General features: G+C 44.3%; 1 protein-coding gene and 1 long non-coding RNA gene across 2 annotated transcripts in view; one reads left to right on the top strand and one right to left on the bottom strand.

Annotated features, from left to right (window-relative positions):
- Window positions 1-126: 126 nt before the first annotated feature.
- LOC118234068 lies at window positions 127-2,397 on the bottom strand. The gene is made up of 3 exons (XR_004766613.1): window positions 2,383-2,397; window positions 1,454-1,569; window positions 127-653 (listed from the first exon to the last, which is right to left on the bottom strand). It is a non-coding gene; the product is annotated as an uncharacterized LOC118234068 (long non-coding RNA).
- A 3,996-nt stretch (window positions 2,398-6,393) lies between these two features.
- Window positions 6,394-12,993, top strand: part of carmil3 (capping protein regulator and myosin 1 linker 3) — a 47,721-nt gene continuing 41,121 nt past the window's right edge. Inside the window, exons 1-2 of the mRNA XM_035429280.1 lie at window positions 6,394-6,586; window positions 11,055-11,149. Of these exons, the coding sequence (XP_035285171.1) occupies window positions 6,529-6,586; window positions 11,055-11,149 (153 nt within the window). The 5' untranslated portion in view covers window positions 6,394-6,528. The remainder of the gene's footprint in view (window positions 6,587-11,054; window positions 11,150-12,993) is intronic.

The raw sequence follows: 12,993 nt of genomic DNA, 5'->3' as shown, positions 1-12,993 counted from the left end.
GTTGTAAAAAAATACCACTTTTAATTTGAAATGCTGCAACAACTTTTTACAAAGGAACAAAGTTTTCTCCAGATTTCCTTACTGAAGGCAGGTCAGGACTGTGAAATGAACATGAGAAGGACAAGATGGTTTTGTGATTGCTTCAGTTTATTAAGCAGCAGAACAAAAAAAGATGAAAGGTTTACAGATATTTGAACACCATCCACCAAATGCCAATCATGTCTGCTGTGATATAAGTGGAAGTCTTTCGGTCACTGAAAGATCTTCAGCTTTTGCACAGCGTGGTACAGCATGGTGACACTGGCTGTGTCTTTCAGGCTAATCCACTGAAATTTGACCAGCATTTGAGAGCATGCATTTCCCTGCATCACTGAAAACAACAGAGTGATCAGTGTCAACATAGGCACTGTCTGTCATCTGCACAGAGTCCTCGTAATACACAATGACATACATTGGCTGATTTGAGGAACAGCTGACGTAACTTTTGGGAGGGATCTGCACAAATTTGGCAGGAGCGTTTTCTTTGAACATCAAGCCCCTGGAGGCGTGTTTCATAGTCAAGGCAGCGCCTCCGATCGGGTCTTTGCTGTAGTAGACGCGCAGGGGCCTTGCAGTCTCATTGGACACATGCATGGTGTTCCCCATCTCTGCTGCTGAGAGAGAGAGAGAGAGAGAGGGAGAGAGAGAGACTTAACTACAAACACATATACACATACACCAACATGCAATACATACATGCACATATACACACAAATACATACACATATATACACATGAACAAATACAGAAAGGGAATGAATGTCTGTGTGTGTGCATGTGTGTGTGTGTTTGTGAGTGCATGTGTTGCTTGTGTGTGAGAGAGAGACAGTGAGACATATTTCAATTACAGTACAGTACATTTCCCACCGCTGGCTCTGCCCCTATCTGGCTATCCTAACTGGTGCTGAAATGTCTTCACTGAGCTCACCTGAAGAGATGGGACTGTTTTACCTGTAGTTAGGCTCAGTTGTGAGCAATAAATATATATTTTTAAAATTTCTTTCCTCTTTGCTTTTCTAATTTGCTCATCCCTGGTTTCAAAATAAAAGCCCAGTTTATTCCCCTTGGTAATTCCTGCATGGTGCCACTCTCATTGTACCTGTCTAGGTCTCCTCAGCTGACTGTCCTCTTTCAGGGTTTCAACATGCAAACATATATTATGCAGAAATGCAAAAATAAAACACCCTAAATATTTAAAAATAATATTTTCATACTTGTTAAATATATAGTTCATAAGTTACTTCAAATATTACAACTTTGAAACTTGCCATGTTGTTTCACATGCACAATTGTCGAATACAAACTTCAACTATGCAAAATTCATGACAATAAAAGTTATATTTTTCACTTCCATTCTTTGCCATTTCATTAAAAGGACACGCTGTAAGACAGGCTTCTCTGCACTTGATCTCACCTGCTAAAGTAGGTGGCTGGTTGTGGTCACAGGTGGAGGTCTCAGGCTGGTGTAGAGCTGAAGATCAGAGGTTTTCTGAATGCCCCTCTCTTTGTGCACCTGGCCTTATATTCTCTCTGGAGATAAAGGTGTGGCCAGTAATCGCTTATCTGTTTGAGAAAGTCACAATTTCCCGGCAGACAGCTTTCTTCACTTCACAAGAATACATTTTTAATTCAGCACAGTTATGGCCTCACTGGAAACCAAATGCATGAGAAATTAAATATCTGTGCATTGTAACATGTTTGGAATGCATGCCGTGGTCTTGCATATGTATGACACAGACCGAGGGTATACCGTTAGCACAGATAATGATGACTCCGGAATTAAACTCCAAAATCTGCGTTGGGATTTGGTCCAATATGTAACGTTACACCAGTAGTATAGATAACTAGTTGTACTGTACTGATAACTAGTTTTTAACTAGGCTACCGACATACAAACAATTAGTATGTCTGTTGTGTAAAACAGGCCATTAAAAATACTTCCATTCAAAAATATGACATTCTCTTTCCTTGTATTTCTATTCATGGTAAAGGGAAAATGATTGAATTCATGCCTATGGGTTTCTTTCAGAGTATAGGCTATATGTGTTTGCATGCATTTACTGTATGTGTAGGGAAATTTTGAGACTCCCCATGATTGTGATGGCGTCACATGTTAAAGTTAGGGTATTCCCATCAATGCTGATCAAACTGTTTCCTCCAAACTCTCGATGCTTCATGATAAAAATACATCACATGTATGACTATACACTCATATAATCAATATGTAATCCAATAAACCTATATCAGTAGTTGCAGCTAAGCTTATGGAAACGCAAGAAACCACAATATCAACTGTAGAAAAAAAGCAAGAGAACGCAGAAGGCTTAAAAAAACCACACTTACTCACACAGCAGAGAACAATAATCCAAAACTAATAAAACTCTATTGCCAAATAAAAGTACTAGAAGACTAATATTTTACAGTGACCCCTATGTAACCTGAATACAATGGAAAATTACAGGAGGCTGTAACTTGTATGCTTAAATTGAAAATTCCAAGAGGCTGTGACTTGTATGCATAATGGAAAATTACAGAATAAAGACTAATATTTTTTTAAGGGAAAGTTTGGGTAACATTCCACAATGACATCACCTAAGAACAGAAAATCATTTTGGTGCCAAGAAGGTCAGGTCGACCCAAGAGCAGGAAATCAAAATCATTGTGGTGCCAAGAAGGACAGATGGCTGGTATTTTAAGGAATGTGTTAAGGGGAGTTGTGGGGTACATTTGTGTATAAAATGAATGTAAAACTGACAATCGAGGTTCAATTCGGCGGATTTGATCCGGCTTTGCGCACCTGTGCAAATAAAGTCTAACTTTTCTGAAGAGCTTGCTGCTGTGGTGTCTTTTCCCTCGTGAAATTGTTTTATACAAATTAATGATTGGACTTTGAATTCTGTCGGTCCCTAGACATGACATATGTACATGCATGTCTGTCATAGCCTACATTTACACATGAATTACTATTATCACACCAAACACGGGATACGAAACAACTCTGTACACATTCAAATAGTTTTATCACCAAACACAGGTGGAGAAATTGTGATTGCAGTCTATGTTTGGGGGGGCATTGACTGCCAGTGTCCCTCCAAAGACACTGATACCAAACTGCAGGCTGGTACACTGTACACAGGTACAGAGGACTGGACAAAGTCTCTCATAGGATTGAATGTTCAAATAATCAACTACCAAGTCATGCCTCCTGTGTGTACATTTAATTTGAGTGTGTGAGTATGAGTGTGAAGCAAGGCGTTGCTGCAAAAGAGCATTAATTTATTTAACCCTTGTTTAGCTTCTATGATAATTATTTGTTTTCAAAACCAAGATTTCAGATCAAATTTTAAATGTATATTTTAATCACAAATCTGTGGTTAAAAGTTAAATATTTGGTAAAAATAAATATTCATTTATATTTTGAATCTTTGGTTCCTGATGTGTAGCTTTATTTTTAAAACCATATATGTGTGAAAATAGGTTTGAAAGTGCGCAATTGAAAAATTCCTATGAATACATCAGTCATTCAGTTGCTCAATAGCATCAGTCACATTTGCTCTACCAACCAAGATGATGCTCACACAGGACAGTACGGTGATGACTAACCATTTGATATTTGGACGGACCAATTTCAGAGTGCAGGGGAGTTGTGCGAACTTGTGAACTTCTTACGAAAAGTTTGTTTGCACAAGGGGCATGCACATGGTGAGACCTTCATACTCAAAACATTGCGTCTTTTTGTTTGTCTACTGTTCAAAATGTGTAGTTTTGAACAAAATATTTGCTTTCCTTTTGAGTATTCTGGCACCTTAAGGATGCAATACTCTTCAGGCCCCTCATCCCGCTACTGAAATAAATTTTTTTTTTAAATCAGTTTTATTTTAGTAAAATTTATTTAACCAGGAACTCCACATTCAGATTGAAATCTGAAAGGGGGAGCTGACAAATAACATGAAGTTGTGCAACAACACAGTTGACAAAAAATGTACAAAGATCAAATCAGAAATGAGGGCGTTTGCTGAGGGGGGGGGGGGGGGGGGGGGGGGGGGGGGGAGCATGAGTGTACTGATTTGGTGAGGTGTGGAAGGGTGGAGGGCGTTTGCTAAGGGGGGGGGGGGGGGGGGGGGGGAGCATGTGTGGACTGATTTGGTGAGGTGTGGAAGGGTGGAGGGCGTTTGCTAAGGGGGGGGGGGGGGGGGGGGGGGGGAGCATGAGTGGACTGATTTGGTGAGGTGTGGAAGGGTGGAGGGCGTTTGCTAAGGGGGGGGGGGGGAGCATGAGTGGACTGATTTGGTGAGGTGTGGAAGGGTGGAGGGCGTTTGCTAAGGGGGGGGGGGAGGGAGCATGAGTGGACTGATTTGGTGAGGTGTGGAAGGGTGGAGGGCGTTTGCTAAGGGGGGGGGGGAGCATGAGTGTACTGATTTGGTGAGGTGTGGAAGGGTGGAGGTGTGAAAGCGGGGTCAGAGCGGGGTCAGACAAGGACTGTCTTGTCTGAAAGCCAGCAAATTTACGTGTTAAAGTTTCCTAATAATGATAATATTATTATCCAAAGATTCATGGTCTTAGCCTATTGTCAAATAGACCAAACATGAATATGTTAGGAGGTAATCCAGTGTACCTACTGTACTTTAAAACTCTAAAAAAACATGGAAGTTTACTTCTGCTTCTAACAATAGAGGTGATATTTGCTGACAGTTGTTAAATCCAGCCAGTCACTCTCCAATTTCAGGCAAAATATTTTCCATGCATCAAAACCAAATCGCACCACACTGGTTTTCTGCTTGAAACTGGGACTGTTTCTAGAAATGTAGATTTCAACTATCAGACCTCAACGGCCATTATCTATATATACATAAACAATTTCAATCAGTGACTTCAATTTAATGTCAAAAACTGTCTTCAAACTTAAAATCAAAAGCAACGTGATTTCTGACAGGCATCGATGGGTTCGGAGTTTTTCTCTCTGGAAGTAGTTATGCCATCCATACAATATCAGGCAACATTAATGGGCACAGGTTGTTTATGTAAAAAACAGACATCATTAGGGAAAAAAAGAGATAAGACTTCACAGATAGGATGGGTATTTAAACCAGGCTAGAAGATCAGTGCCTGGAGGGTTGCTGTACCGTGAACTTGTGTTGTGTTTCAGTGACCTTCCCACTGGCCAGTGTGATTACCATAAACTTTTACTTTTTTCAGCGAAGTGTTTGTTGTCTTAGTGAGTTCCTGCGTTGCTTGAACTGGGAACAAATGGTGTAGCATGTATACGTGACCACAAGAGGGAAGTGGACCCCACTTTATTGAGAACACGTTATTACTTGTGAGCGCTGGCTTTGGTGAAGAGGATGTGGAAGAAATGGGCAATAACTGTGACCATAAAGTGATGGACAGGCTTAGACTCTTATTGACTCACACGAAGGTGCTTAAAAACCGCGCCATTTGCATTCTTAACCGGTTAAGTGGGGAAATATTTTCGGTGATATGTAACATTAATTTAATCAATTTATAAAAGTATTCTCACTCCAGATTCACCTCACAGTTGCTCCCCATACTCTACTCATGTATGCATGCGCGCGCACCGGCACACACCTGTAGAATATCACACACAGCACCAACCTGTACAGTGTCACTGCTGCCTCTCTAGCCATTTTCCAGCAGGGGGTGCCAGTGCCAGAAATTCGCAATATAAGCGGCAGGCACAACTTTTTTGTGCTGTAACTGCACTGTGATGTTGCAACATATCGAAATAAAAATATGTTAAAAGTATAGGCTGTTTGACTCCTTCTGTAAGTGGGTTTAAAATATGGACCGTCATCAGTTACTGCTAAGCTCGTGTCCTTACTGCCCTCCGACAGAACAGTTTCGGATTGGGTACTTCTATAGCCTGTATATCAGTATGTCATGGTCTTGGATGGGACCCATAGACCTGTCTTAATAATATGTGTCAGAGTCATTACGTGTCCGTCCTTCTTTGGGAACAATGTGCGATTTGAATGCCAGTTTTTTTTACAGGTTGGTTTATAAATCAACTCGACAGACAGCAGCAAAAACACATTCCACCACTTTACACGATACATCTTCAAATGTGGACGATGGACCTCTCCGCAATTAAAACCACGCATTTCTATGTGAATTTTGTTCGGGGGAGGGGGGGGGGGGGGGGCGGGTTAGTACACCGTTATAGAACCTATTCTTCAGTAAAGCGAGCGCGAGCGCGACCGATCGCGCGCATGTACTGTAACTTTATTATCTGGCGCCTCTGGGATTTTTTTCTCTCTGTGATGTGCATTGGCATAGCTACTTCTCTTTCTCTTTCTATCTCATCCCCCCCCCCCCCCCGATCTCTCTCTCTCTCTCTCTCTCTCTCTCTCTCTCGCTCTCTGTGATATGATTTGTATATGAGCATTGGAGCCGACGGTTCTTCTGTCGGAATGCCAGTGCTACAGGAATTAGCTCGCTTCCACTGATCACAGAAAACGGAGAGAGACCGCGATGGCTTCAAAAGAACTCGCCGTCTCCTGTTTCGTCAACGTCAGCAGGGAAATAACAGGTAAGAATAAGCAAACATTGCTATTTGCGCAGTTATGATCACCATCACCAGAATCATCATAACCATAACAAAACATTGCCGGGTGCAGGCTATTTTGTTATGTCTACAATGTCCACTTAACGAAGACGTTTTCGAGTATACGTAGCCGACTGTACACGCGTTGCCGTTTCGTACTGACTGAACTGTGTGGTCATTTGAGACCATATTTTTCCTCCGTCCAGATGATGCATATGTCTACACAGGGCGTGCGGATTGCGTATCGCGGGCATGTAAAAGACCGTGGCCTAGGGCAGAATAATTTATCCCCTCTGTGCGTACGTCATGATTGCAACACTCGTATTGATCACACCCATCGTGTAGTTACTTTTGGGATAATGCGGAGAAAGCGCACTCTTTTTTTGTGCGAAATGCCTTGATCTATTCCGGCCACACACACACACACACACACACACACACACCTGTGTGTATGTATAATGTGTATCGTTTGTGTGTTTGTTTGCTTTGATGTGTACTTGATCGTTTCTTTGTTAAATGAACACGCAGCTCTAGGGTTCAGGACTGACAGTCTGGACTTTAAATGACAGTGACAGCAGTGGCATCCTGAGGGTATAATGCTCAGCTCACCACTACATACACACTGCACACACACACACACATTGCACACACACACACACACACACACACTGCGCACACACCCACACACACACACACACACACATTGCACACACACTGCGCACACACCCACACACATGCACGCACACACACACACACACAAAACACACATAAACAGCGCACGCACACACACACACACACACACATTGCACACACACACACACTTCATACATACACATTGCACACACACACACACACACACACACACTGCGCACACACACACACACACACACACAGCACACACACTGCACACACACTGCACACACACACACACACAGGCATTTAGCAGATGCTCTTATCCACTTGCAACCTGCACAACTTTTACATAGCACTTACATTGCATCCATTCATACAGCTGGATATATACTGAAGCAATGCAGGTTAAGTGCCTTTAGCTCAAGGGTACAACGGCAGTGTCCTACCTGGGAATGGACCTTCAGGTTACAAGACCGGTTCCTTACCCATTATACTACACTGCCCCCCCACACACACACAAACACAAACACACACACATGCCACACGCACACACACACAAACACAAAGACACACACATGCCACACGCACACACACACAAACACATACGCATACACACACACAGAAACACAAACACACACACGGACACAAACACACACACATGCACGCACACATGCCACACACACATGCACACACACAAACACAAAGACATTACATTACATTACATTACATTACATTACAGGCATTTAGCAGACGCTCTTATCCAGAGCGACTTACACAACTTTTTTTACATAGCACTTTACATTGTATCCATTTATACAGCTGGACATATACTGAAGCAATGCAGGTTAAGTACCTTGCTCAAGGGTACAACGGCAGTGTCCTTATCCGGGAATCGAACCTGAAACCATTCGGTTACAAGCGCAGTTCCTTACCCACTGTGCCACACTCCGTCCCCCACACATGCACGCACTCACAAACACACCGCATACACACAAGCCACACACAAGCCACACACATGCACACGCACACACCCACACACGTACACACAGAGGTCTGTGGGGAGTATCTCTCAGTGTTGAAGGCTCCATGCCTTAATTTAGACATGTTCTGTTGATTAAACCGCCCCGCCCCCCTTCTTTCACTGTTCTCTAACTGTGTGTCTTTCTTTTCCCTATCTCTGTTTATCTCTCTCTCTTTCCTTCTCTCCTTTTCTGTCTTGGTCCTTTCTTTGTGCTGGCTTTTAAGTTGTTTTTGTAACTAGATGTTTCATTAAACAACATCAAAAGTCAAAGTCTCTCTCTCTCTCTCTCTCTCTCTCTGCATCTGTCATAATGTACTGTCAGAGCAAATATTTCCTTCAAAAAAAAAGAAAAATAGAATAGAATAAGAATTAGATTTTTTTTGTTAAAACATGATGGGCAACCCAGATGAGTTTTTATAATCCCTGCGATATGGATAAACTGCTTTTCTCCCTTCTTCTCCCTCTCCTTCTCTCTCTACTCCGTCCCTCTCTCCTTCTCTTTCATCTCTCAGCAGCTTTTCCCCTCCCCTCAACCCCTCTGTTTCTCCCTGCCATTTCTTCTTTCATCTTTACATCTCCTCAGTTCAGTTCTTTTTTTTTCTTTCTTTTTTTTTTTTTTACATAATCTGCGCGTATAAGAGTGCCTAATGAGGAGAACGAGCCATTCAGCCTGGTTTTCTGCTCGTTAGTTACCTACATTTATCCTTCCATAGACTGTGGGTAGCGACTCAGTAAGCCTGTCAACAGGCATGAGGGTATTTAAATAATCTGATAATTAATAACACTTTATGCAATAAGGCCTGTCCAGGGTGTATCACTGCCTCTCGCCCCAATGCTCGCTGGGATAGGCTCCAGCACCCCCCCGTGACCCTGCCCAGGATAAGCGGGTATAGATAATGGATGGATGGATGGATTTATTAAATAAGCGGGGTGCAGTGGGGGTGATATGGGGGAGGTATGGGGCGCAGAATTAGGGTTTTCTGCGTGCGTGTGTGTGCGTGTGTGTGACGCAGAGAGAGAGACAGAATGTGTGTGTGCGTGTGTGTGTGTGACGCAGAGAGAGAGGCAGAGTGTGTGTTTTGTGTGACAGAGCCAGCTGTCCATGAGTTCTGTTTACTGGACCCTGCTCTTGGATTGTCAGTGTGGTTAACACCAGCATTAATGTGACACGCATCCTGAATCTGCAAACTCAGTTAAGGTCAGTTAACATAATCCCCATCTCACTGAAATTCAAATGAAAATTTATCCATTTATTATTGTATTTTTAAAATCATAATATAACATACACCACACAGGGGACAGATTTGCTGAATAAAACATTAAAAAAAAAAAAAAAAAACAGAAGCAAACTGCAGCGATTCATTCGTCACCACCAGCCTGAACCTTTAAAACAGACACATCAGTGATATCAGAGTGCATAGTATCCCATGCTCGCTCTACCTGTGGCTGGTGCAGGTGGATTTAACTGCCAGCTTAGGTTTATTAGTCTCTATCATTCTCCCCCCTCTCTCTCTCTCTCTCTCCCTCTCCCTCTCGTTATATATATATATATATATTCTATACAACCAAAAGTATGTGGATACCCCTTGGTCTTTTCATGGTTTGGGCTAGGCCCCTTGGGTCCAGTGAGGGCAACTTTTGATGCTGTAACATACAATGACATGCTCGATGAATCTGTGCTTCCCCAACAGTTTGGGGAAGGCCCTTTCCTGTTTCAGTATGACAATGCCCCCGGGCGCTCAGCAAGGTTCCTATAGAAATGATTTTGTTGGGAACGGTGTGGACGAACTTGACTGGCCTGCACAGAGCCCGGGCCTCAACCAAATACAACATCTTTGAGATCAGTTGGAAAGCCAACTGCGAGCCAGGCCCAATCGCCCAATCAGTGCCCGACCTCACGAATGCTGTTCTGTCTAAAGGGAAGCAAATCCCTGCAGCAATGCTCCAACATCTAGCATAAAGCCTTCCCAGGAGAGTGGAGATTGTTATAGCAAATGCCCATAATTTGGGATGAGATGTTGGATGTCAGGTGTCCACATACATTTGGTCACGTAGTGTGTATATCTACCATTGCTGTCCTTTTCAGTCTAATGAGCATTCATTTCTCCCCACCCCCCAGGACTGTATTAGGTTTAAGTGATTGGGTTTGTGCAGACATTAAACTTGATTATTGCTGTATTACCTTTCCGTCTGTGCTTCTCCTTTTCGCTGTCTCTGCCTCTCTCTCTCTCTCGTCTTCACGTCTTCCTGACTAAATGTTTTTCTATCCTTATTTAGTCAGCACACTTCTCCATTTCTCCAGCCAAATTTAAACTTCCTGTCTGCAGTCACTTCCTGTCGTCCTGTCATGTGTGTGTGTGCGTATGTGTGTGCATGCGTGTGAGTGTGTGCATCTGTGTGTGTGTATGTGTGAGCATGCGTGTGTGTGTGTGTGTGTGTATGTGTGTGCATGCGTGTGAGTGTGTGCGTGTGTGTATGTGTGTGTGTGTGTGCATGTTTGTGTGTGCGTGTGTATATGTGTGTGTGTGCGTGTGCGTGTGCGTGAGTGTGTGTGTGCATGCATGTGTGTGAATGTGTGTGTGTTTGCATGCATGTGTGTGTGTATGCATGTATGTGTGTATGCGTGTGCATGTGAGCGTGTGCGTATGTGTGAGCATGCATGTGAGTGTTTGTGTGCGTGCGTGCATGTGTGTATGTGTGTGTGTATGTGCATTTGTGAATGCTTACATTCCTGTGTGGGTGTGTGGGTCTGAGCATCGGTATGGTTAGATTAATGGTAGAGCATTCTTGCTTTCGCAGAGAGCATCAAGAAAGTGCTGGAGAAGCCTTCCATCAAGTTCGTACGCGGCGTGAAGTTGGACACGAAGAGCGGCAAATCCGAGGACAGGATTCTGGTGAGGAACGACGGTCGCGCCAAAGAGAGCCATTTCTGATTCCTGTCTTTGCAAACTTACGGAAGTTCAGCGAGGCTGAGCGGGGCTGCCTGCTGCACCTCCGACGGACGAGAGCTAGCGGGAAGGTTTCACAGTTGGAAAGGAAACAAAAGAAGTTTGAATTATGGCGGGCTTTGCGGTGATTGGTTAATGTTCCCGGAGGGCGGGGACATGCCCCACGGGCAGCAGCTGCCTGGAAGGTGCTAGACTGGGCGGAGTCCTGCCAAATTAGGCTACCTTTCACGGTCATTGTGCTGGGTGAAAATGACACCTGATGTCAGAATTGTCTAAAATTAATAATTCCCCCCCCCCCCCCTTCCCCGCCCGCATTGCATAGAATAGTAGAGACAGCAGTGTATCATCACAGTTAGGGAACTGGGCTTGTAACTTTTAAGTGCTGCGGGTTTCAATCCCGTGTGGAGTGGTGCTGCTGTACTCCCGAGAAAAGGCGCTTCACCTGAACTGCTTCGGTAAATATGTGGAATGTACATGGAGCGCGTGGGCTGGGCGTGTGGTTCTGGATCACAGCGTCTGTCAAACGCCCAAAATCGAACATAAATGGAACGTGCAGTACCCCTGCTACGCTCTCTCTCTCTGTTCCTTTTCTCCCATTTTCTCCCTCTCCCATCCCTGGTTCTTGCTCTCCATTTATACCTTTGTGCGCCTCAGTCAGTCTCTCCAGCGGTTCTCTCTCTCTCTCTCTCTCTCTCTCTCTCTTTCTCTCCCTCTCACTCCTCTCTCTCACACACACACTTTCTCTCTTTCTCTCCCTCTCGGTCTTTCTCTCTCTCTCTCTCTCTCTCTCTCTCCCTCTCTCATTAATGCTTTTGTGTTTCTCTGCCAGTGTTTGCCTGTGTCACTGTCTATCTTGTCACATCCTCCCTCCTTCCCTCTCTCTTTCTACTATCCTAGCTCCTTGTACATTAATACAGTACATGTACAGTATATAATATATGCATAACACATACAGTGTCCTGGTTCCTCCCCTCGCCTCCGCACGCACACCACTCACACACACGCACACGCACACGTACACACACACACGCGTGCACACGCACACGCACACGCACACGTACACACACACACCACACACACACACACACACGCGTGCACACACACACGCACACACACACACACACGCGTGCACACACACACACACGCACACGTACACGCACACACACACACCACTCACACACACACACACACACACACCACACACACACACACACACACACACGCGCACACGCACACGCACACACACACACCACACACACACACACACACACACGTGCACACGCACACGCACACACACACACCACTCACACACACACACTCACACACACCACACACACACACACACACACACGCGCACACGCACACGCACACACACACCACACACACACACACACACACACGCACGCACACACACACACACACACACACACACACACACACACACACACACACACACACACACACGCGCACACGCACACACACACACCACACACACACACACACACACACACACACACGCGCACACGCACACGCACACACACACACCACTCACACACACACACACACACCACTCACACACACACACACACACCACTCACACACACTCACTCACACACACACACGCAGACACACAAGTAATAAAGCCACATGAGATGGAATATAGGGAAACAAATAATTATTGACTTAATATTCATTGTCATTGATTGTGCTGTTTTCACTGGTTATTCCTGTCGGGCGATACAGCGCCTTGAATCTGCTGTGTTGCCGAAGCTGAGATCGAATACGGCTCA

The sequence above is a fragment of the Anguilla anguilla genome, chromosome 8, assembly GCF_013347855.1.
Source record: "Anguilla anguilla isolate fAngAng1 chromosome 8, fAngAng1.pri, whole genome shotgun sequence".
Lineage (NCBI taxonomy): Eukaryota > Metazoa > Chordata > Actinopteri > Anguilliformes > Anguillidae > Anguilla > Anguilla anguilla.
The sequence above is the reverse complement of the archived record's forward strand: the minus strand, read 5'-3'. Positions and strand labels throughout refer to the sequence as shown.